Here is a 26,296-nt window from a genome sequence, read left to right as displayed (position 1 = left end):
ATCATGAGGTTGGCCCCCGCGGCCTTTGAGTGAAGTTAGCCCGAGCTCATTATTGTCTCCATCGCAACAGGTGGCGGCACCTCAGACCTCTCATTTTTTTTGTCCCCGAAAGCCATCCGTTGCCGTGTGACTGAGTCAATCTGCTTTATTGAAGCCACAGGGACATTATTAGCCACATTTGCTCCCGACACTCTGTCACACTGACCTTGAGGACGGCGGCTGAATGATTTACAGACAGCTCAGTCCCGCCTCCTTCGCATCTCCCATCACTCTCAGAAGCGCGTGACTGCGGTAATCAGCACCTCACTAATTGATCCTCGATTCCGTGTGAAGGGCTATTGACAGCCGCCATAGACGTTCATTTTCCAATTTTATCTTCCCCTGAGGCTTATCCGGCTGCATTGGCGCCAAAGCCACGAGAAAATGACATTTGTATTAACGAATAGTCTTCCCTCAGATGTGAGGGTGTCTAAATCATTTGGTGTCGAGAGAGGGGGATGGGTGGGGGGGGGGGCTACAAATGAAACAATGTGCTCCTTTGGACAGATGTTGAGGGTTCATTGTTATTTCTCCACTCATTCACAAGCAGCAGATCATTTATCCCCTGAAAAATGTGTTTACAGCCGAGCAAATATTACATTTGCAGTCCCTTCCATCTCTCTCTGCAATAACCAAATAAATATCTCTGTCATATCTGCCAAGTCGGTGGAATTACGCTTTTTTTTTTTTTTTTTTTATCACAGCAGAGTGTGAGCACAGCGATGGGGAGGAAAAAAAGAGTATAGTGCGTCCTCAAACAAGAAAGAGCCGGAGAAATATTCAGAGATAGCAAAGCGATAGCAGAAAAAGGCCGAAGAAGCACAGAGACTATCTTGAGAGGTGTGTTCCATGCTAAAAGGAGCTACTGGGCTTGCCCAGACTCACCGAGTGGATATTGCGTTGGGATTTTCCAAAGTCCCTCAGCAAACAAGCCCGAACTGGCCATGAGGCTCCGTGGCCAGCTGGAAACGTGATATCATTTAGCTAGCGCTACTATCGCTGACGCACAAAGGGCACAAGAGAGGAGAGATGCGCAGTGTGGGTGGACTAGCAAGGCAATTTTAAACGCGTCTATGAATGGAGGATAACTTTGTGAGGATTCCAAAAGAATCGAGCGTCGTGTTCGAGGAAATCCTCACTTGCCACCGATGAATTTTTATGCTAGCAAGTCGGAAAATGATCAAGCCAAGTTCATGAGCGGGAGAGAAAAGAGGGCCGTGGCTGGCGGCGTGTTTTAGGCGACTGCGAGCTTGTAAACAATTGCAAACGACAGTGGCACAGATGTTGCTCTGAGCTGCGGTTTTGTTTTAACGCACATGCTCAACGTTTCTCGTTAAAACTCATTCGCTCTCAAATATGTTATTGATGCGTCTTTTCAGACTCTGCGCGTTCGATCCCAGGTCCTGTTTTTTTTTTTTTCTCCCTAAGGGTAAAAAGGGGTTTGAAAATGGATGTTACTGAATTGGTTAAAAAAAAGAGCAGTCGTGCTTTTTTTTTTTTTTTTTTTGTATGCTTAGATAAATGACAACCAGATAAAGGCAGAAGCTTCCCAACATGGAGTATGCTACAAAAACTCTTCCTAACACATTGGAGGCTGTGGTAGCGGCCGGTCCATATTTTCCTTCCAATTTCAATTCATTCATTCATCTTCCGAGCCGCTTGATCCTCACTAGGGTCGCGGGGGGTGCTGGAGCCCATCCCAGCTGTCTTCGGGCAGTAGGCGGGGGACACCCTGAATCGGTTGCCAGCCAATCGCAGGGCACACAGAAACGAACAACCATTCGCATTCACACTCACACCTAGGGACAATTTAGTGTGTTCAATCAGCCTGCCACGCATGTTTTTGGAATGTGGGAGGAAACCGGAGCACCCGGAGAAAACCCACGCAGGCCCGGGGAGAACATGCAAACTCCACACAGGGAGGCCGTAGCTGGAATCGAACCCGGTACCTCTGCACTGTGAAGCCGACGTGCTAACCACTGGACTACCGGGAATTTCAATTCATGATTCAATTATTTCTCGCCATACGGGGTATGGCCTTTAAACGCCAGAGAGAGGTTCCCAAAGCAGTGAGCAAATTATCTTCACTAACAGGATGCAAGTGCGAGCACCACGTCTGCCTCTAGGATTGATTGGAAGCTCCTTATTTTTGTGCACTGTATTTATAAATCTTGAGATGCGTGTGTGTGTGTGTGTGTGTGTGTGCGTGCATTTGAGAGTAGGCGTTTCCTTGATTTGATTTCACAAGTGCTGAAAACCAGGCCAACAGATTAATTACAAAACTGATATCTTGCCAAATTATTATCTCCGTTGCTATATGTAAAGATGCCGACTGTGCGTAAGTGTTTTGAACAGAGGAACAGATTAGTGCGCTTTGTATTTGTATGTGTTTCCGGATGATGTGTTTGATCTGTTGTTGTCAACACAAGAAGGGTTTTTTTTTTTGGGTGGGGGGGTAGTGAGTTGTTTATGTGTGTATATTTGTGGCGGTAATCTTCTTGAGAGATTGGTTCTGGAAGAGCGGGACTGAGATGACGCGCGTCACCGTATCATCACAGTCGAAACCTTCTTTCGGTGCTCGCAACTCTCCTTGTCCTTCACTTTCGCTTTAAAATAGACGATGCCGTCGAGCACTCCTTTCCCGTGCCACATTCCTCTCCGTCTCCCGCATCCGCCCCCTGAAATTGATTCTGTCTCGGTGCCGCTATCCTCTCCCCGGCAGCGTTAGTCCGTCTCACGTGGCTCTTCAGACTCATCGCAGAGAAATCCAACCCAAGGCCACCTTTCGACATTGCGCAATGATACGCCATCGCACAATACCTTATTATAAAAGCTATCCTTTTAATTTCTGGAAATACGCCAGTGGCTGCTGCTAAGAGCAAATGTTTTATTTAGAGGGAAGCTGAGGCAAAAAGTTTCCAGTTTCGTGTATTGATACTTTATACATGACAAATTAATTAGCGGAATTAATTGTTGAGAATTAAATATTAATATATCCGAAGGGGGCGGCCCGGTAGTCCAGTGGTTAGCACGTGGGCTTCACAGTGCAGAGGTACCGGGTTCGATTCCAGCTCCGGCCTCCCTGTGTGGAGTTTGCATGTTCTCCCCGGGCCTGCGTGGGTTTTCTCCGGGTGCTCCGGTTTCCTCCCTCATTCCAAAAATATGCATGGCAGGCTGATTGGACGCTCTAAATTGTCCCGAGGTGTGAGGTGTCATTTATTTGTTGGGATTTTGCAAGCACTCAGATCACGGGCATAATCAATAAAAAAAACTCAAGTTGACAAACTGATCAACTTGAGTTTTATAGAAACTGTTTTTTTTAAAACTGAAAACATCCCCATTTAATTCTTCAATGGCAAAAATGAACAATAACGTCTTTGTAAAGGCAAACTTTTTTTTGTCATACAAACATGAAATCCCGTCAGTTTATTCCTGTACGTGCTGCGTGCGCTACTGTTGTCCAATTAACAAGTCATCACGCCGCCTTGTGCCGCTCCAATTGAATGAGTGGGAACACCGTTTCTTTCCTCCGATTCATCTCATTGGAGCCACATGAAAAGAGCCTGGCAGAAGAAGGTGAAGATTACCGTTGCAAAAACCGCGAGATGCGGGCTGAGCTCAGTTGTTGCTCTCGTTAATTCCACACCCGCTGAAGCCATTCATCTTTATAAATAGCCACCGCTCAATTGTTTGCCTTCTTTAGATATCTAATGCTCTTGTTTGCTTTTTCTCCATCTTGAACCAGATTGCCAAGCTCCTTTTCGCTCCTGTTTTTTTTTTTTTTTTTTTTTTGCATTTAACGGCGTGCGGCATGCTCGCGACGGAGTTTGAGTGAATTAGGGCCACTTGGCCCCGGACTGCGTGTAGACGCACGCAGCAGAGATGAACTACCCCCCCTCCCTGTCGTGTGTCCAGAGAAAAGCTTATCGGGGCTCTTGGAGAGCGTAGGACAGAGAAGCAGATAATTCACCCCAATGCCGTGTCGTAATGTGCGTATCAGTGTCAGTGCAGGCGGCGTCTCCGCAGTTTGCAAATGTCACATTTGTTGGGAGTCAAAGCTGCGGTGCGCTTGAGGAAGGAGCCAGAAGAAGGCAAAATGTTTTTTTTCCAACAGATTGCAAAGCAAAGTGTTTCGGGGGGGGGACAAGATCCTGTTGCTTGTTTCCAATATTTTATCGATCCATCTGGACGTTATCTAATCCTGGAGCCTATTCCGGCCGTCTTCGGCCACCAGGGGGCGTACACCCAGCCAATCGCAGAGTCATATTTCATTTGAGCATAAAAGGTGCTTTTTGGTTGTTTAAATTTCATATAAGAAGAAATCAAACGGGATGCCATACTAAAATGCAAACTGTTTGGTTGTTTGTTCCGTCAACGGCAAATCTGCGCCACTGTAAGCGATAATAGTACCGTATTTTCACGACTATAAGGCGCCATTAAAAGTCTAAAATTTTCTCCAAAATGGACAGGACGCCTTATAATGCGATGCGTCTTTTATATGAGCTGAGTTCCAAAATCTGGCTGAGACCCGACACGCTGTTTATATAGAGAAAAGGCGGAAGTGAGGTCGGCCAATCAGTGAAGTGCGGGGAAGAGGTCGGCCAATCAGTGAAGCGCGTCCGCGCACTTATATGTAAATTATGGAGAGAGAGAAATGTAAATATATGAAGAGAGGTGGACGTGAGTGAGGACAGGCACGCAGGGGCTGGGTCCGGCAATGAGTGAAGGGTGGGCGTGTAAGGCACGCCTTATACAGTGCACTCCGCTTAATAGAACACCGGTTAATAGAGTAATCCGCTTAATAGAGCAAAAGGCTCTGGAACAGATTTGCCTAATGCAATTTCCTATAAAGATACTCCGCTTAGTAGAACAGATCTCCGCTTAATAGAACAGGCCGTAAGCAATGAACATTGTAAACTAGTGGTTTTCGAAGTGTAGCTATCGCGATACTGTACCACTATCGCGAGAAAACGCGGTAGTTCTAGCCGTATACAGTAACAGGTAGCACGCGTCACTCCACACATAGACACACGCACGTCACAATGGCTTCAACTTCATTCAAGAGACGAGAGAGAGACGAAGTGTAGCTATCGCGATACTGTACCACTATCGCGAGAAAACGCGGTAGTTCTAGCCATATACAGTAACAGGTAGCACGCGTCACTCCACACATAGACACACGCACGTCACAATGGCTTCAACTTCATTCAAGAGACGAGGGCTATCACCTGCGGATAAGAAGGACATACTCAGACGATACGATGCATTGCCGGATTCTCAGAAGGTACGCCCGCGGTTTCCAGGACTTCCCTCTTATCCAGCGCATTGAGAGGGAAGTCAACCGCAAAATTACGGACTCCTGTTTCCAGACAAAAGTAACAAAATTTTTCTCGTGATTTGAGATGTTTTGCTGAAGTTGATTAAAGTTGTTGTTTGATTAAAGATATGGACGTCCACAGTCGAAATATCTCTTCTAACTCGTCAGCAGGGGTTTTTCTGCGTGCATAACTTGGTCGTCGACGTGTCTGAAGGTGTACCTAATAAAGTGTCTCCGGTTAATAGAAACCCCGCTTAGTAGAACAGAAGCGCTTCGGCCCAATGGTGTTCTATTAAGCGGAGTGCACTGTAGTTGTGAAAATACGGTAATTGTCATCCGCACTTAACAGTGAATGATTCCAAGTGAGAAAGCAACGTCTTCTCTGACCTTTAACAGTGGAATTGGTGTGGGAACAGGAAGTGATTATTAGAGTCAGCGTTGACCACCAAGGAGAGCCCGATCGATAACAAAGGCCTGTGTTGAATCTTAGGTGGGCTGTTAAGTGCGTTCGATGCAGCGTGGCTTTTGCACTTTGCCGCATTTTGGAGAGGAAAACCGGCCCGGGCTGACATGAGTACGACCGGGTCCCGGGTGCTCGTCAAGTCTTCGGGCAAACAGAAGTGCACCAAGGCTCACATCTCACGGCGTTAATGAATGCGATGTGCAGATCAAGTGACATCAGAAGCATTCGCGCTTCCTCCAGTTGAGAACCTCACCAGGTCCTTTTATCTTCCCTCGGCTCTCGACTCGAGCCGAGACGACCTAATTTAAAGCTGAAGCTCTGCTCTAGACGAATCGGTGGTTTTCCATTAGCTTTGTAAAGCATGTTCAGTATTTCCAGAGCCGACAAAATATTTAATAACGCCGCCCTACGTCGAGCGCATCACCATAATAGAGATGAAGGCGATGGTGGGGAGAGGAACAAAACGGACGCGCATATTTGGCGAATAGTTTCGACGGATCTGCTTGATTTCCTACGTTTACGCTTTTTAACGACCCTGGGGATTTTTAAATTGGTTTCTGGTTTTAATTATCTGTAATTTGATTGGGTTATTGAGCGCCGCTAAAGCGGCCCATCAGGACGCACCGGAGCCTGAAACTGCCTGACCGAATCACATTTATAAATGGACGGGGAAAGTCACAGCGAAGCAGCATTTTCAGTGAACACGCGGACGGCACAGAGAAGCGGCGTCAGAATTACGACCAAAGTACCTCCCTATCGTGTATGCAGTTCATTTTAACAACAAAAAAAACACACTTTTACCAGAAAAGATTGGATTTTTGTTTTCTTCCTCTTCTCCGCCACTGCATGGAACGTCTTCCAGGAGACGGGAAATGCAAGGCCGACGCGGTCTGATGTGTTGAACACTCGCTATGCCATATAGAGAGTGGTGGCTCCGAGTCTGGTCTGTTGGGAATGGTATGAAAAAGGTCAGGAATGGGGACGTAGCTCCTAGCGAAAGGACATAATTGGCAAGGTGGAGTGCTATTGGCCTTTAGGAAAGAACAGGAATTTGTGTCCCCGGAGAGAAAAGTGTGACTTTTTTTGACAAGTATTACTCGGTGCTTCTTTTTTTTTTCCTCTGGCCCTAAGATTCGCATTTTTTTTTAATAGCCCATTTTGTCACCAGTACCCGCGATCTATCTTTTTCATTTCCAGTGCAAGTTGGGCAGTCCCTCTTTCAGCCATATTTCATTGCCTTCATCAAAACGTCATTGCAGATGACTCACATTCTCTTTCTCAACCACTTTTTTGCGTGCGCCAACCACAAAAAAAGGACAAAAAAAATTGCCTGTGCTACAATATTCATTCATTCATTCATTCATCTTCCGCACCGCTTGATCCTCACTGGGGTCGCGGGGGGTGCTGGAGCCTATCCCAGCTGTCTTCGGGCAGTAGGCAGGGGACACCCTGAAACGGTTGCCAGCCAATCGCAGGGCACACATAGACGAACAACCACCCACGCCCACACTCACACCTAGGGACAATTTAGAGTGTTCAATCAGCCTGCCACGCATGTTTTTGGAATGTGGGAGGAAACCGGAGCACCCGGAGAAAACCCACGCAGATCCGGGGAGAACATGCAAACTCCACACACGGAGGCCGGAGCTGGAATCGAACCCGGTACCTCTGCACTGTGAAGCCGACGTGCTAACCACTGGACTACCGGGCCGCCCTTGTGCTACAATAATAGGCAGCAAAACTCAAAGCAGTCGGTCCTTGCTAGAGTCGTTTTCATGAAACGCTCTGGAAAAACGTCACTATTTACATCTGACCTTTCATTTTTAATTGCATTTTTTTCCCCCCCAAAGTTCTTTTTGGGAGTTGCAAAAACAAATTAAAATGGGACTCTCGGTGGCATAGAAGTGAAAGTGAGGTTGTGTTGAATGCATAGAGGGGAAATGCGGCTCAGTGGAAATATTTGTCGAGGAGGGAGGTTGCCTCAATCACACCGTCAACAAGCATCGATCTGTTATTTCCGCCAGGGGAAGAAGAAGCAAGGAAATAGTTTAACTTTCAGGGCCTTGAGGTAGCTGTGTCAAGTTCACGCCAGCCTAATTGACTTTCAGCACTTTTCGGCGACTCGGGCTGCATCCCGAGGCCTCGCGTTAGCGCATCTCTTTATTGACGGTCGGCAGGCGCTTAGCTTGCGGTGCTTGTTGGTTGCTTTCGACAATCAAGGCCGATGTGTAATGATTTTATTTGTGCAAGGTCCACATTGAAATCATAGTTCTCAGTCCTGCTGCTGCAGTCCCTACAAACCTTTTTTTGAAAAAAATTGAGTCTTAACCGGGCCCCAACCCCCCCCAGGGAAGATTCAATTATAAACGATGCTTCCAGTCTGAGCCATCTTTGAATGCTTTATTCTTGAGGGGATCTTCTTGGCCTAATCCTATGCAGGGTTTGGGGTGATCTGTCTCTCAAGCGATATGCCTCGCGCGCAATTCTCATGCATTATGAAAGAGGGGAGGAATTCAGGGGAGAAACTTTTGTCCCCCATTTTTGAAAGAAAATCAACAGAATGTACAGTATATTTTTGGGGAATGGAAAGAAACGTCAGTCAGCTTTAAGGGATTGGTTTGCAGATGCCCAAAGCTGGACAAAAGAGCGTCTTTTGAGCCACCTCCATATTGACGCTGGCCCGCCTGCCTTTGCTGCTGCTTTCCATTGTCTGTGCTCATCTGTGACTTGAGCGCTCTCACTTGCTTTTATCCCCGTTATCGCTCTGCGGAATAATTCCAGCGTCGCCGCGTTAACGGCAGCAGACAGGTTCTCTTTGTATCCTGGAATGGCTGCGTGCATCTCGGAAATCACCCTTTCTTTGCTCCTTCCTGCCCCTGTCTGCTGAAATCCTCTCCTTCTGCTTTCCCAGCCGCTGGAGCTTGTCTTCATCAGACTGTTAAAAACATGGATGAGACGATAGGAGGGCGAGTTATGTTGTCCACAGTCAAGAAAAGAGGGTTGGCTGATAATATAAGGACGAGTCGATTGAAATTTTCTCTTTCTCATACTCGCCATCCAGTGCAACGTGATGCGGGCCAAATGTTTCTTTCGGTGGCGCCAGATAGGTGTAAATGTTGTGCGTAATGGAGAATATGCTAACGGTAGCATTAACTGTTCACATTATTTGTGTCGACTTAACGTCGCACAAATGCTCCTGTCAACAGTTTTGACTTGAATCGGGGAATGGGGCCGCTGCCCGGCGGCTCGCGCCATGCGATCCCTCCGGCTTGCCGGTGCTGCTTGGCAACCCAAGCAAGAAGCTGCCGCAGCTTTGCCGCATGTTGCATTTGCTATGAAGAGAGTTATCCTCACAATCCTTTTTTTGAGCTCGTTCAGCCTGGGAAAGAAAAAAAAAAAACTGAGACATCGATTTATTTCCTGCAAGAATTTCTTGTATTTTTTTTTCTTTTTTCAATGATTCCCTCACTTTGAAACTTCAGTTCCATGGCAAGAATCAAAAACACACTTTTTGGACATTGGACAAACATTTGACTCATTTGATGTTGGAAGACACCACGTGTCACAATTTCTCTTCTTTTCAACATTTGGCTTCATCAGCAACTTTGTCATCCAGGAGGTGTTTTTATATATTTTTTTACAATAATTCAAGAGCCTCCTTTCAAATCTGATAATTGAACTAATCTGCCGCCGTAAACGCAAGAGTGACCACATGGTAGGTGCACAGGCCTTCCCCGCACGCAAATAAGAAATTCCCCCCTTGAGATGTGTCATCTCATTTTATAGAAGGTCCAACATCCTGAGTTGGCGAGACTTTTTCGCGTGGCCTTTCATAATACTCGGCCACCAAATATTTAAGTAACTGTAATGTGACTTAAACCTAGATTGGCAAAAGTGTTAATCCGGCTATTTTGTGGTTGCGTTAGGGGCTCAAATAATGACCCGAGTTTCCTTTGGAACTATCTTCAGGTCAATATCTGTCTGCTCACTTTTTCACATTTGGTTTTTCCACCCCCCCCCATCCATCCATCCATCCATCCATCCATCCATCCATGGAGGTGGCTTGGGCATCTGATTCGGATGCCTCCTGAGCGCCTCCCCGGTGAGGTGTTCCGGTCATGTCCCACCGGGAGGAGACCCCGAGGAAGACCCAGGACACGCTGGAGAGACTATGTCACCCAGCTTGCCTGGGAATCTCCTCGGGATCCCCCGGGGAGAGCTGGAAGAAGTAGCTAGGGAGAGGGAAGTCTGGGCGACCCGGCCCCGGATAAGCGTTAGATAATGGATGGATGGATGGATGGATTCTTATATTGAAGAAACGGACAGCGTAAATCATTCAAGGCTTTCCCCGTTTCTCGCTCTCCAAAGACACTAATCATGCCACTAGCGTGCCATTCATCCATCACATCACACAGCGACAAAATGGCGCACGTACACAACTCTGGACAAAATCAAGTTTGGGAGTGTGTGTGTATATTGTTGAAATTCTATTAAAGCTGTGAAATCATTTGCACACGCCGAGCGAATTGCCACTCGGCCCGTCGGCGCCATCCCTCACTCTTGTCCCCGAAGGGGAGAGGCAACCGTTTTGCAAATATGAATTATGAAATAGGAGGTTGTAAAATGGAGATGATTCCCGGCGATCACGCCCCCTCGCTCTGTCAACCGTTCATTCCTGTTTATAGCATCGCAGACAACATACCCGATCATTTGTCCGCACGTGGAGTGTGACAGGAGGCCGGCGCTCTTTCCTCCATTTTTTTTTTTTAAATGCCTCCGAAATCTGAATGGCGTCATCCAGACCAAATTCTTTTCCTTTGGAGATGCGCTTGGCGTCAAAATGACATGACATACTTGTTGTAGTATACGTCAACGCATCGCAGCCTCCACGCGTACGGACTCTGTAGCTGGCTAGCAACGCGACCGGCTGCTTCCAAACAGAAGTCTTTATTAGCCTTTGATTGAGAGGGTTGGACCGCGGCGATTAGCCGCTTTTAGCAAATGCGTCCCGTAGCATCTGCTCGCCTCTCTTTTTTTGTCGCTGATGGATAGCTTTTGAATATATTTTCTTCTATCCGTCAATTTCCATCATTCATCTCTCTGTCTGCCACTTTATGAATTCATCACTCTGCTATGAAGTTGAATTGTGCGGCAAAGGGGTCTCGAAAGGACAGGATGTGGTTCTGTTCCGCGGATGGGTGTCCTGACCTTCAGCCCGGTCTTCGCCGCCCCACGGGTCCGCTCGGGACAATGGAGGCCGTGACTTTGACTGAAGCGCTCCTCTTGCAGTAAAGAGTCTCCAAATGGAGACGAAGCGCAGATGCAATGAATCACAGCTCTTACGCGGAGAGGCAGGAGACCGATAGCAATTATTTTGGGTGATAGTAGGGCAAAAAAAAAAAAAAACTGCATTGTGTGGCATTCATTTTTCAAGATAGTTGCTGAATGGAGCGCAATTTGATTTGGGGTGGAGTTCATTCCGGGCCAGTGGTTAGCACGTCGGCTTCACAGTGCAGAGGTGCCGGGTTCGATTCCAGCTCCGGCCTCCCTGTGTGGAGTTTGCATGTTCTCCCCGGGCCTGCGCGGGTTTTCTCCGGGTGCTCCGGTTTCCTCCCACATTCCAAAAATATGCGTGGCAGGCTGATTGGACGCTCTAAATTGTCCCTAGGTGTGAGTGTGAGTGCGAATGGTGCCCTGCGATTGGCTGGCAACCGATTCAGGGTGTCCCCCGCCTACTGCCCGAAGTCAGCTGGGATAGGTTCCAGCACCCCCCCGCGACCCTAGTGAGGATGAAGCGGCTCGGAAGATGAATGAAATGAATGAAAGGACCATTCCTTTCATAGACATAGACAAATAAATTTCAAGCTAACACTTTTTCATATCTATCATGTTGCATTTTGGCTTTTCAAAGGCTGCTGGTGTGAGTGCATCAGACGGGGAGAGTTGGGTCGGGTAGCGTCGTGAGTGAACGCCTGAAAAATGATGCAGTTCGGTGGAAAATTGCCGCTGCGACGCTGCGCCCGGCAGAAGGCAAAGTTGCCACGTTTTTGCAAGATCTCCAGTTCACTGTCTGCTTCTGTGCGGACGTCGACAGCCATCGGGGATCGTATCCGAGAGGGCATCGTGTCCTCACTGGGGCGTGCGCGTGCACGTTTTTGCACACTTTTCATGCTTGAGCGTCACAATGCGCATTTGTGCCGCCATGCGCCCGCCCGCCCGCCCGCCCGCCTGGCTTGTGTGCGTCACGAGTTTTGTGTGTGGCTTTCCTGTGTGTGTTCCAGGCCCCTTCCTACGTTGTCCTCCAGAAAGGCTAAGTAAATCTCAGTGTGATAATTGGCTCCCTGGGGTGCTCGTATCTTTGCCGCTCGTCTTCTTCGTCTCTCCCCCTCCAGAAAAAGAAAAAAAAAAGAGTGTGTGCTAGATGTGATTGGGAAGTCATCGCGCGTCGGTGTAAACTCTTTTGGCAAGAGGAAATTTGAGGCGACGAGACAGTGAGGGCCACAATCCGTCGCAATGTGGCTGCGGGCTGCTCTCTGCCGTCCGTCTGGCAGCGGCCGTGTTTTCTCCAAGATGCTTTTTGCCGTTCAGGAAAATGGGCTATTTTGAGCAGGTGATGCACAAAATAAACATTTGCGACAATTACAGAAATGTGAGTAACCGCCGCGGTTCTATTTAACGAGGAAGCGTGCGCTCGTCTGGTGGATTTGTTCCTTACAATCTGGCAAACGGTTGTTTGCAGCCCACTTGAGGACGTTTTGTTTGAGCGAAGACGACACTGCCTTGCAATTTGCATTTCTGACTCCTGAGGTTTGCAAAATCCTGACCTGTTTGCACGTCTGGTGGATGGAGCTTCAACTCTGTCTTACTTGCCCTCCTCCATATGCTTACGTGGTCCCTGGGGTGTTACGGGCCGCGGAGCACACTGCCGGCTGCTTCGTGGGGCGGGGAAGCGAGACAGCCGGGGCGCCCGTCACAAGGCCAAAGCAGATGTTTAGGTGACTCGGAAAGGCGTGAACTTGTGAGGAGGATGAGAAATAAAAAAACATTGGTGCAAAAATCCAGTTGGTCAATACAACGTTGTAATACAAAAGTTGTAAAAATATCACGGTTAAGGGTAAAGTATGAGCCTTAATGGAGACTTCTTCTTACTTTTTCTTTTCTGATTGATATAAAAATGATTTAGTAGATATAAACACATAACGGGGTAGGACTAGATAAGTTTTTTACTTCATCCTACTCCCTTGAACATAATAACTGTGTTGAATGAAGACTGATTTCTTACTTTTTACTTTTTTATCTACCTTATTTTCTGTCAAATTATTACTGTATATGTTTTATGTTCAATAAACAATAAAACAAAACAAACAAAACAACAAAACAACCGTTTGTCCAATTTTTTTTTCTCTGTTTGTGTAAACGGATGCTGAGGGTTTTTTATTTTATTTTTTTTTAGGCAGGTGAGAGGCTTTTATATTGCTGAAATGTAGACGACATGGATGAAGTGGCTGGGGGATGATGTTTTATGTAGATCAGGAGTATTTTCGGAAATAACTCCAACCACCTCATTTAATGCAGTGATAAAAAGATGGGGGGGGGGGGAGAACGCGACAATCGAAAAGTGATGCTTCGGGGAAAGCTTGATCAAACTGAATGATTTCGTTACGTCTCCCTCTACTGGTTCAAGCAGGCAAGGTTTTCTCATTTTCTAAATTTTCTACAGTTCCTCCATTTCTTAGGCCAGTGACCCTTATCTCATATCGACCATATGATCCATGAGGTTGGATGCCAAGGACGGGCATTTATTTGCAGTTGGATTGGCCGTAGATAAATGAAGCGGACGGTGGTGATGGACTGGATTTGAAGAAATGCCGCTTTGCCCAACTGTACTTAGCACGGCTTTGTGTTGTCCTTGTGTTTTTTTCCGCAGCCGGCACCACCTACATCTTCGGCAAAGGAGGCGGTCTGATCACATACACGTGGCCTAACAACGAAAGGCCCAGCACGCGGACGGACCGGCTGGCGGTAGGTTTTAGCACCACCATCAGAGACGGCATTCTCGTCCGCATCGACAGTGCGCCGCGCCTGGGTGACTACATCATGCTCCACATTGTGAGTACCAGTGTCCATGAATTAACAGCCATTTCAGCCACAACAGTACTTTCCTTTCTATTCAAATGGCGCTATTGTCTCAAACTGTGGAAGTGGATATTGAGCCTCTTCTCACACAATTTTAGTAAAATTTCAAACTTGCAAAGTATTTTTAGAATGAAAATAGCTTGCCTTATCCACGGAGGGATTTTTAGCTAGCTAGATATCCATCCAACCATCCAAAGGCCCCCCTCATAATATGCATTATTCGTAAGGAAGTAATAGTATGATGCTTGTTTTGTCTCGGCCTCTGTCCAATTCATCCCTTTTAACTTTAGTTGCTAAATCAGAATGGGATATTCCTCAATAGTTTCAGCAAAGCTCCTCAAAACCAACATAACAGATGACAACTCAACAGCATGAGGTCACGCATTACTTGAAACATTTGCTAAACGATTTCCGATGTCAACAGTCTGATCTTGGATGGCGTTTACATTTCCATTATTTTCTTCCAGCAACAGATTGTTTTCGCCCATCAAAAGTTTCGCGCTTTAAATTTTCATCCCTCACACCAAATTGCAATGACAAAATGTCGACTTCAAGGTTGTCTAATCGAATCGAATACGGCCCATCACAACTGAATGGAATGGCAGAGTTGAGCCATAAAAAGACCGCTAATATAATCGACCCGTTTCTCCCACTGCTGTGCCGTATCCCTCCACCCCACACGGACTGACTTCCACTGTGAATAATGAATGTGACTTTCCATAGAAGTGTGTGAGTGTGTGTATTTTGTCTGAAATCAAGAGTGCGAGGCTATGAGCTGCAATTCTCAGCGACCCAGGAAACAAAAAATCCTTTGGATCCAATTAATTTAGACACATCCATTGGTTGTACGTGGTGTGAAATGTATTATCCTAACATATGTCATTTAAATATTTGGGGGGGGGGGGGTATCGAGTATTCCGTCAGTTTGCCACATTTTAATCACGTGCAGTCGAAAGTTAAACAGTCTTCGAATGTGCTGCCGTGCGTGGTTTTAATAATCTCACGTTGTAACCTTGTGTTTGCCATGTTAATTAGATGCAGCATATCTACATAATAAACAACAAAAGCTCCTGCAGACAATGTCAATGGGGAGCAAGCGTCACACTTCTACGTGAGTTGTGGTTTGGAGGCAAGAGTGGGATTGAGTTGATGGGTGGGTGGGAGGAAAAAAAAAAAGATTAGGAGGAGCTGCAGTTTCTACAGTAGATTGTAAGTAATTTTCTCCCGAAAGAACTCCCCTCATCTCCCGAGTGTTGGCCATGTGGTGTCGGAGAGCAGCCATCTGCTATTCAAAGATGACAGATAAACGTGTGCGTGTGCATGCGTGTGTGTGTGTGTGTGTGCGCGCGCGCATGCCTGCTCATACAGGTACGAGAGGACTTAAAACCAGGATGGCAAGAAATTAAACCTCTGTATCTTTAACCCATGGAGTAATTGCAGGAAGCTCCCTAAAAGAGGGAAAAGAAATACATTTTTAATAGTCCTCTTTCAAACATCAGATAGTAGGACATCTCTTATCATTTGGCTGCGGTTTATGAGTTGGCAAAAAGTGCTCGTTTCTCTCTTGCAGCCTCAAAATTATTATTTTTTAAGATAAAAAGCAAATGTGGCCGTTTCGTTTGCATATGTTGTGCATATTTGGAATACAGAGAGAATGACGACACTTCAGATTTGTATTTTGCATTTTGACTCCAATGCGATGAAAGTCACGTCGACTTGAACTAGTCACTGTCGCCGTGGCGTGACGGGATTTTCAGCCCGAGTAAACATCCAGTGCGCTTGACACCGAGATAACCAAGTAACGTTTCAGACGACTTGGTCAAAAAGGGGAAACATGGCCGACATCGCCCGCTAAACACCATTGTGGTGTAGTAAAGTCGACTAGTTGACTAGTCAGTACAATACCTGCCTCCATATAATGCCTTACAAAGTACTGTAATTTCACTTCTGAAAGCATAAAATGAATTCCAAAATATTGATTTCATTTGACGTGTATATTAATGTTATTGTAATTATAATACAGTCAATAGAATTTCCAATTGGAATAGATGCTAATGCCCAAGGCTGGCAATCACCCATGTGAGTGCTTCATGGATTTTGTTCTGCATGATACTTATTCCTGCAAATCAAAGGGAGAAAATATTGGATCGGCCAGAATATCATTTTGCGCATCGCTGTCGATTTTTATGTGCACCAAAAGCTGACGCTGCCAAGACTTGAGGGAAATGTCATTCCGCGATGGCGTCTCGTGGAGGACGTTGGGGCTTGGCTATCAATTGTCTTCTAATGACATTGAAGGGAAAGGTTAGAGGCGCATTTTTTTTTTTTTTTTTTTTTTAAATGGAGGCGCTACAAAAGGTCTCATCGGCCCCAGAGCCACTACCTGCGGCTTTGCAATTAGCAGGTCATTATCACATAATCCGTCTGCTTAAAAATGTATGATTTTCACAGTATAAAATATGAAAAGAAAAAATGATTTCATGAGTTCATATGTGGTAATATTACCCTCCGCATCTTATCTTTTTTTTGGGGGTGGCGGGGGGCGTGGAGAATTCAATAGCTAGGCAATATCACAATCACCGCCTACGCCCTTGATCCCCTCTTATTGTTTTTTTTTTTCCTTCTCTCCACTGCCTCTTTCACGATATCTTAGTTTTTTTTGCCAGCGCCAATGAAATGGATGATTTTTCGCGTGAATGTGTGACTGCTAAAAACAGCAGCTCGCCCATTCTGAGGAAAAAGAGAAAAAAAATGCAGTGATTTAGTGAGTCATTTGTGTAAGATTTTCAACCCAGCTGCAAAATCTGTTGAGTTAGTCAAACAAAGCCCAAGATTTTTTTTCGCTCAGTATTGTGAATCACACCTGGATTCATTTTAGCCGCGATCTTAGCACATTATCATCGAGCTAACTCGTATTCTTTGGCATTCGACTCAGCATGATTTTTGTTCTTGATTTTACTGTTTGGTGCTTTCTACCGTCTTTATTACCGATTTGTTTTACTGTTTATTGTATATGTTAAATTGCTCCATGTAAGGCAGTTTGCCGCTTTCCCTTTTCTCGAGATTGTATCTAGCGTTGAGAGAATAAGTCATCATTTAAGATCTGAGAAACAGGGTGGCCAGAATTGTTCCAGAATGTCCCACTGATTAGGATTCAATGTGTGTGACTCGCACCGAGCAGAACTGATGAAGGCGTCTGTATCGATAAAACCTTAAGTGTCCTCTTTACCCAAGAGGAATGTTTTCGTGTGACTCTGTAGACGAGCGATCAGGGACCGAGTGTGCATCAAGTGGCTTTGGGTCGTATTTGCTATCGACCACTTGAGCCTTGCATTGCCCCTCACCCCTCTTCACCTTGAAAGACATTTCTTGCTTTGACTCATGCCAAAATGTGTGCAGAAAATCCATTGACATCACAAATACTTTTTCATTGTGATGTTCAACATACCGTAGCTGACATAGCTTGAATTCCCTTTCAGGAACTCATTGTGTGCATAGTTGTCAATTATACTTAACAGAGTCAAATTATATAATTTTGAAACTCAACGGACCATCAAAATGGAGCATCTGTTTTTCAAGGCGGATTGAGAGACGGTGCGTGTCGTGCCTCTCAAGATGTTGTGTTGTGTTACTCGGCAAAAATGGAGACTCTTGGCCGCGGCTGTTCGAGCATTGACTGTGACGGATTTGGAGAGCGTTTTAAAATTGCTTTTACTTGTACTTTTTCTCAACCACCTCGTCTGATGTTTGTGTGAAACCGGTTTAAAAAAAAACACTTGCATGCAAAGGAAAAAGTTTTATGAGTTGACAGAATAATAACGGGAAAGATGTTGCTCGTGGCCATTAATAATTACAGCCCATGTCAGGTGTTTTGACTTTGACTGGAATAAAAAGAGGCACCACCACATGGAGATGAAAGCCCAGAATATTTACTCAAGCAGCCCATGCATGGATAGACGCAAACGTACGTAGCACGCAGGCTCTTTATTTCTCCCTGTACAAGCCCACCCATGTGCTCCAACAAATTGTCGCGCCGCGGTACCCTGGCACTGACACTCCAAACATGATCCAAAGGCTGTTTGGGGACACAAGCGCCATCAATCAATGTCAAATACAAGCACCCCCCCATCACATAATCGCAGCGCTCTGATTCGGCAACAATAACGACATGTAATAACTGTGCAGTCGGACAAACCTTCTCACTGCAGTGCACCCATTCGGCCTTGTGGCCTTAGCCCTTGCCGCTCTCATGTATATTTCATGATTTCAACGGAATAAAATTCAGTGAGGGAAAAGGAACACTCCATTGCCTCCTCTTTGCATTGCTCTTTGACGGTCATCTCTCTGAGGGATGCTCATGTTGGTGCATAGTTTGGACAGGAATCCAATTCTCACGTGGCACAAGGCAAAAGAGAAGATGTAGATTTAAAGTGTGTGGGATGAAAGAGAGAGAGAGAGAGCGAAAGCCGGTGATGCTTCTCCGACAAAGTGTACATACAATAAGCTGCAGTTTGATAAATACTGAAATGGTTCGTACAAATTGACGCAACAGATTCGTCAATGTTTAAGCAGTCACTATTACAGTACTTGCAGTCAGATTCTCTTATATTAGTGCTGTACTGATGAGCTCGGAGAACAGCTCCAGCGTTATCCAGCAGACTGAGTTCGAGGCAGGACATGCTTCCCCCCCCCCCCCCCCCCCCCCCCAGCAATACGATTGACAGCTGGAAAGGGGTATCTCACTCTAGTGTCTTGTACTGCCACCTGGTGGCCAATACAGGGACGTGACAGGGAGCTGCAGTTTAATTTTGGTGGGGTGACAAAAACAGTTTAATTCTGTTTGATTGTCATTGCTGTTTGTTTTGTATAAAATCTAATATTATGGAGTGATGTTTTCGATAAAATACAAGTTTGAAGAATTGTTTAGTTTAGAAGGCTGGAACGGATTAATGGCGTTTCTCTTTATTTGAATTGGAAAAGATGATTTGAGAGACAAGTATTTGGAGTAACGAGCATGGACGCAGAACCGATTAAACTATCTCAAAGCACCAGTGGACTGATTCTGATGAGAAGAGCTTGGTTAAAAAAAAAACAAAAAAAACACGCAAGTCCAATCAAGTCAAGAGTATTTCTCGAGCACTTTCAAACAGCCATCGCTGCATACAAACTGCTGTACATGGCGCAAATTAACATGCACAATAAACAGTAAGACAAATCGCTAATAAAGGCGGTAGAAAGCACCAAACAGTAAAACCAAGAACAAATCCAAGTGCTTCGAAGATGGGCAGCGAGGAGGCTTGCCGAATGTTCAGTGGGAGGTCATTCCAGAGAGAGGCACCAGCAACAGAAAAAAAAAAAAAAAACGATCACCCAGGAGATGAACTTGGAAATTCAAAGAGTAAGAGGGAGAAGAAAGAAGTTGAGCAGTACAAGTCAAAGAGTTTAGGAATTCAAAGCAAGATCAGACACAAACGTGACAAACACTGTCTGTGAATTCCAAAAGACTGCGCCTTGCCTCTCTGTCAGTGTCTAACCCCTCGCTCACACCCGCATTCTCCTTCTTCTAATCTCCCACCCTTTCTTCCTCTTGGCTTTCTTCGTGGTGCCACGGTGCCGCAACATGATTGTTTTCACACTAAAGAGCCCGTTGTGGTGTTCTCAGCGGGGGGGGGGGGGGGGGGGCGGTCAATTGATTGAGATTCAGCTGTGGAGTGTGAGAGAAGATTCATGGCAAAGAAAGCTCCTATAGGCCAAGGGTACGCACGCTAAGGTGCAGGGCTGAAGGTTTTTGTCAAATAATCGAATTGCCTCCATATTTTGATTGCAATTTAGTCCAGTGGTTAGCACATCGGCTTCACAGTGCAGAGGTACCGGGTTCGATTCCAGCTCCGGCCTCCCTGTGTGGAGTTTGCATGTTCTCCCCGGGCCTGCGTGGGTTTTCTCTGGGTGCTCCGGTTTCCTCCCACATTCCAAAAACATGCGTGGCAGGCTGATTGGACGCTCTAAATTGTCCCTAGGTGTGAGTGTGAGTGCGAATGGTTGTTCGTTTCTGTGTGCCCTGCGATTGGCTGGCAACGTGTTCAGGGTGTCCCCCGCCTACTGCCCGAAGACGGCTGGGATAGGCTCCAGCACCCCCCGTGATCCTAGTGAGGATCAAGCGGTTAGGAAGATGAATGAATGAATGAATGAATGAATGATTATTACCCCCCCCCCTCCACCCAGGTCCGCTTCCGATGTATATATTTTTTTTAACAAACACTAGCCATAAATTAATCTATAATACGGTGCAGTACCTTGATCAATATGGCATCTTTAATTTGATTTACTTATTTTTCGAACTGAAATGTTTCCTTGAAGAGCTGTGCTTCCGCGTGAAATCTCCTTTAGCCGAATCCAGACGCTTTCCTCGGTGATAAACGAGACAGATCTCGATGAGTACCTCATGAAAGCTATGTGGGCCAGGAACTAAATTTACGCGCGCGCACTCATACGCTCACCGTCATTAAATCAGCCTCTCACACAAACACACAGCGGGGTTGCCATCTCATCTCCAAATAGTCTTCAATTCTCAGAATTATAAACTCCCTTTAGTCACCCGAGCATTTCACAAGACGGCAAAGATGGAGGGATGGAGAAAGTGAGTTGCCAGGGGCGAAAAAAAGGCACTCCACTTTTCACAAATGGGACTCCCCTTTTGGATTTTCAACAAGGGTGAGATGCATTTGGGGCCCGCCCGAGCGATACATTCCAAAATTACAAAAAAAATGTCTGGCAGTAAGCTGCCTCTTGCACTCCAAATGGTGTGCCGGATTGTCTCTCTCGCCAGTACAGACACAAATGTATTATGCACAAGCGGGATGTGCACACCGCAAATGCATTCATTGAGGATTAAGGTTTGAGTAGTTGAAGGGGAGTGGGGGGGGGGTAATGCTGGAAGTTGTTTTTCCCCTCTTCCTTCGCAGTTAAAAAAAAACAACAAAAACTCCATCCGAGATGAAGGGTGAAGGTGAAAGCGAGGAGCCGCGCATCTTTCCGAGAGAGTTGACTCAATCCGCCTCTTATTGACTATCGCCGTGACAAAGCTCCCATTGTCAAGGAGACAAAAACGGGCTTCCGCGAGGCTGTGGATCGTCAGAAAAAGCAATCTATAAAGATGAAAGATAGTATATTTCCGACTGGATGGAGATGATGGAGAATTATTCGAAGCGCAGAGTCACAGAGGGTGATAGAATTAACGCCGGACTTGAATTGATCCTCAAATGGTCAGGGCAGATGGCCCAAGAACATGTCAGCCAAATCTTCTATTTTACCGTCTCTTGTTCTGCTGCGGCGGCCCGGTAGTCCAGTGGTTAGCACGTCGGCTTCACAGTGCAGAGGTACCGGGTTCGATTCCAGCTCCGGCCTCCCTGTGTGGAGTTTGCATGTTCTCCCCGGGCCTGCGTGGGTTTTCTCCGGGTGCTCCGGTTTCCTCCCACATTCCAAAAATATGCGTGGCAGGCTGATTGGACGCTCTAAATTGTCCCTAGGTGTGAGTGTGAGTGCGAATGGTTGTTCGTCTCTGTGTGCCCTGCGATTGGCTGGCAACCGATTCAGGGTGTCCCCCGCCTACTGCCCGGAGACGGCTGGGATGGGCTCCAGCACACCCAGCGACCCTAGTGAGGATCAAGCGGTTAGGAAGATGAATGAATGAATGAATGTTCTGCTGCTCTCATGCCCAAAGGCATTCTCGAGCCCTTCAAAATAAAAAAAAAAGTTCCAGTTCGCGCATTGTCAGTTTTCACAGTGCTCTTCCTTCGATGCATTTAGGCATTTTTCTGTCAGGTCAGTAACCACGACGCCACGGCGGTCAAAGCCCTTCAATATCATCCCATCCACGTTGACCAAATAGCCTTGTGACCTTTTCCGCAGGAGCTCCGTCCTGCGCACTTCCGTTCATGTTTGCCGTTCAGACGTCAGCGCCACTACGCGAGTTGCTCAAAACGTCTTGACGTGGTCGTCTTGACATGACAAGTGAGTGCGTTCGCAGCATCTTGAGATCCAGACGATGCAATTATGCACAATTCCGTGAAATGAGATGTCGCGCAGCCTTAACTTGCGCTGGCCGTTTTCCAGCAGGCTTCTGCCTGGACAGCAAATAATGCCATTTGGAGCGAACGAGGACCTTGTGACTCAGTGCGTTTGCCTTTTCGCTCAGAAAAAGCCTCCGAGGGAGCGTTGTTTGTGCACCAATGCTGCCACTCGAGGCATAGCGAAACTTTGAAGTCCGTGCTAATCCTAAAATTGCCGATGGATCATGTCCCTAATGCTCGTTGCTTTTGGAACATGTGAAAAATGCCTAACACACGTGATCAGCATTTTCATATTTTATTGATAAAGCATGTGACAAATTTGTTAATTGTCTAGAAGGGGCGGAGCCACTCCGAGGCAATTAAATTTCGGCCAAAAATTCCCTTAATGTACTTTTTTCTTTTTTTTTTTTTGTTAAGGCGAAGTTAAGATTTTAACTCCGGCTCAGTGGAGCACAACCTGGCAAAGAGGGACGGGAGTGATGGAACGTTGATGTTTGGAGCGAGCGCATGAGAGACAGCGAGGAAGACAAGAGAGAGGAGAACTCTAGATTTATAGGAAAACAGAGATGGAGGCCAAATCGGTGCTGTGTGTCTCTAATCCCCCTTCAGGGGACGGCAGTTTAAGGAGTCCTCCTTCTATGACAGATAAACTTGCTGAGACACACACACACACTTCCTTTGAAGGCTGGCTCTCCAGAACGTATGCTGCCACTGCTAGTGGTGTCTTGTGCAATATTTTGAATCCAGGTTAGGAACGCAGGGCACATTTTCATCATTTTGACAATTAATTACATGTCTCAAAAACGTCTTTTTTTTTTGAATCATCAGGCTACTTTCTGGATTATGGAGAATGTAATCCAGTAAACTCAATTTGCTACGCACAAATTCATCCAGGGTATCGATGCCAAGTCCTTTTTGTAAGTCTCTTTAGCCAAAAGTAAGGTCAGGTGACACGTACAGTTTTAAGTGTAGACTGCAGATGTGGTTAAAAAAAAAATTAAAATAAAAACACCACATATATGATAATGTTTATTCATGGGAAAATGTGTAACAAAGGCAAACAGTTGCTCCAAATGGAGGACTGGGCACCTAACCCGTGTCAGACTACAGTATAAAATATTTGATGACACCAAAAAAAAGGTAATCATTAATGATACAAAAAAAAACAGTACAAAATCAGACTCGCTTTTTACCACATTGTTTGCATAATTTTTTTTTAAGGGAGTCGGGCTGGTGGACTTTTCATTCAGTGTCACTGCGTTCTCCCTTCAGCATAAGTCGCTTCCCACTGACTGGCATCGGCACGTCCTGGTCCAGCGCCGCGTTTGACTTTTTTCTGCAAAGATTTTTTTTTTTAATCTAAATTAAAAAATTTCTAAGACATTGTTTGAATAAAAGTGGCTTTGGAACTTGCCCAAAAAAATGTTCCGGTGTAAACTTCTCACCCTTTCTTGTCCTGTTGTTCCAGGCCTTCGTAGAACTGTTTAAAGAGCTCATAACGGCCACGCCCTCGAATCTGGAAGGAAATGATTTGCGTGATGTTTAAAAAATCCAAAATAAGGAAGTTGAAATTTCAGCTTTTGCGATGACGTACGGGCAAATAAAAAATCTCTTCGTCATCTCCCGCCATGCTGGAGGTGGGAACGGGCCTCTTAACGGGGGCGCTGGTCGTGGCCGGGGTGCTCTCTGTGAACACAATGTGGGGTGGGGGGGGGGGGGGGGTTGAACTGAGCACAACTGCAAAAAAGAGTCTGTAGAAGTTATGTTCAAAAGATACAGGCAATTTAATTGGGAAGTTCAATTTTTTTGGTCATTTTGGACACCCACTTCGTTTCTTAGTTTGCTTGGTGCCATTTATGATCTGGGTGTGGTTCTCCTCTTCGGTTTTGCGATCCCGGCCGGGACAGGCGCAAATGCGCACCTCAAAACACCTTCGACCCAAAATCACACCCCTGGGAAGGACAGAGATTAACGGTGGCCGTAATGAATGAGGAATTTAGACGGGAGGGGGGGGGGGGGGACACGGGGTCCAACGCGATTAAAGCACAACCTACTCGGGGGTCTCCAGAGTCAAAATTGCGAGGATGGGCCTGCGATTCATCCCTCCCATGCAGGAGCTGTTGCACATGAAGGAGAGTAGGATGGTTGTCATCTCAGAGCCCAACTAAAAAAACAAAAGATTTTGTTGGGTTTGTATGTCGGAAAGCTAGGGCAAAATGTTACCATGAGGGGCAGCAGGGGGGTGTGGGGGTGGGGCATGTCGAGCATATCATTTCATGTGAGACCGTTTTGGCTGATTTTTCAGTGCTTAATTTATTGACATTTACCTGTTTACTCCAAGGAGGTGACGGTTTTAACTTAATTATTTTTTTTTGTGATGTACCTGGGGGGGCTCGTAGGGAACGGTCACACTCTGCCTCTTGGTGTAGACGTCCTCAAAATACTGCACCCTCTGGCTGCCCTCCATTCGGATCAGATGGCTGCGGTGCTCTGCGGCTAGATGGCAATATATATACAAGACCATTTTATGGTCCCCCCCCCCCCCCCCCCCCACGTTGTCTGTTTTTTTTTTTTTTCAAATTATGGAACAAGACGTTACCATCCTGGTTCTGGTGGTGGGGGCACCGGCGAACCACGTCGGCCACGTGCTCTGTTTTCTTGTAGACCGCCATGGCTTTGAGGATGGCGCCCGCCGGCGGCTCTTTGCCCACCAGAATTTCCACCGGAGTGGTCTTAGCCAGTTGGCAGTACAGCTTGTTGAGCATCCCAGAAAACTGACCAAAAAGTTCAGACAAGATTTTTTTTTTTTTTAGCAAAATCCGTTTTAACCCTTTGTGTGCTGCAAAACGGCAGTGAGGGAGAACATATCCCTTCATGTTCAGCTCTTGCCATCAAGTCACAAGCAGGGAAATGGAAGGGGGGGGGGGGACTTTTCGAGCCAGATCAGTCTAACGTGAACCCAAGTGACCAACCGTGGGTTGCGTCACAAGCACAGCCATTGGCTCACGCTGCGTGAAAAAGAATGATGCGATTTGACGAGAATGAATGAAAATCAGTGGCTTAGGGAGAGGGAGAAACAAAAGAGCGGTTTGGGAATGGTTGCCGAGGTAAGATTTTGACTTTTGATGAAATGTGTTCTCCAAAAATGTTTTGCATACTTGCCTGTTGAAAGTTAACATTCAAAACTAGATAGAGCAGCAACTTTTTGTCTCAGGCCTCCGCCACATACTGGACACGGTGGATCATTCACAGTTTAGTGTGAGCCAGACATTTTTATGGGGGGGTGGGAGGACAGTCAGGTATGTTTTTATTTAATCTTGTCATTATTAAAATAATTAAAATATATAAAACTCTTTTAGAGCTTTATAAAAAAAATTTTTTTGAATTTTTAGGGCACATAAATGTAAATACATGGCGGAATTTGTATATATATATATTTTTTTAAGATGTCACCACAGAGCCACCGAAAATGACAATAGCCAACGTTAGCCAATTTCTTGTACAAATCTCAAAATCAAAAACCTCAGCACTCTCCTGTGCAAACAAAGAAATAACCATGGCTGATAGAAAAAAAAATGTTTATTACGCTGGAATTATATCTTAAGAGGTTGGAGTCTGGAACTTACAGTGGATGTAACTGACTTGGCAGTTCCAGACTTCTGGAAACGGAGCAGGAAGTCGTACTCCCCGGGATGGTCTGTGGTGACCGGCACAGTGGGGGCCGGTGGCGGGACGCCTTCATTGGTGAGCGGCTCCGGTGTCATGTTAAAGATATCTTCATTAAATTGTTCTTGTAACTCGTTGAGCTGCGTGAGAGGGACAGGGGCAAAATAGAAATGAACACAACAGTTTTGCAAACAAGGAAAAAGTAGACCGAGCACTGTTACCTGGTTGTTGCCGGAAGAGTCATTATCATCAACAGGACCTGTCATGCTTGGTGAAGAAAGCAAATTGTGTACATTTCTGTTTTCATTTTAAATGTTAACTTTTATTTTTTTTTAAATGAACTTACAAGGTTTGCCAGATATCACTGAATGATTCCTGACTATTCAGGAACTCTTGGCTCAGAGACAAGTCCCCCAGGCTTGGGTCCATTGTTGATGTCTAGAAAATAGGAGAAAAATGAGGAAGATTGCAAGGGAGCAGCAATTGACACGATTTTTTTTCCCTGTACTATAGTTCAAATGTATTAATGGAAATTTTAAAACATCTGGGACTATACATATATACCTTTTTTTGCACAGTTCATTAGGATTTAGTTCTGTCTCCTGT

At 45.9% G+C, this 26,296-nt stretch overlaps 2 protein-coding genes across 3 annotated transcripts in view; one reads left to right on the top strand and one right to left on the bottom strand.

Annotated features, from left to right (window-relative positions):
• Positions 1-26,296, top strand: part of LOC127591972 (neurexin-3b-like) — a 154,285-nt gene that overhangs the window by 93,209 nt on the left and 34,780 nt on the right. The window contains 1 exon segment of the mRNA XM_052052285.1: positions 13,747-13,928. Within this exon segment, the coding sequence (XP_051908245.1) occupies positions 13,747-13,928 (182 nt within the window).
• LOC127592003 (cellular tumor antigen p53-like) lies at positions 23,041-26,128 on the bottom strand. Of its 2 annotated transcripts, none has more exons than XM_052052362.1 (10): positions 26,037-26,128; positions 25,912-25,987; positions 25,651-25,830; positions 24,624-24,798; positions 24,408-24,520; positions 24,079-24,188; positions 23,852-23,976; positions 23,619-23,710; positions 23,470-23,540; positions 23,041-23,360 (listed from the first exon to the last, which is right to left on the bottom strand). In XM_052052362.1, exons 1-10 carry the CDS (start codon positions 26,117-26,119, stop codon positions 23,267-23,269), a joined length of 1,119 nt encoding a protein of 372 aa, XP_051908322.1. In that variant the 5' UTR covers positions 26,120-26,128; the 3' UTR covers positions 23,041-23,266. The 2 variants fall into 2 exon arrangements, with proteins under 2 accessions (XP_051908322.1, XP_051908323.1); XM_052052363.1 differs by having other exon boundaries at positions 25,912-25,957.

Source organism: Hippocampus zosterae, chromosome 19 (genome assembly GCF_025434085.1).
Source record: "Hippocampus zosterae strain Florida chromosome 19, ASM2543408v3, whole genome shotgun sequence".
Taxonomy (NCBI): Eukaryota; Metazoa; Chordata; class Actinopteri; order Syngnathiformes; family Syngnathidae; genus Hippocampus; species Hippocampus zosterae.
Note: the sequence above shows the minus strand (reverse complement) of the source record. Positions and strands in the feature narration are given on the sequence as shown.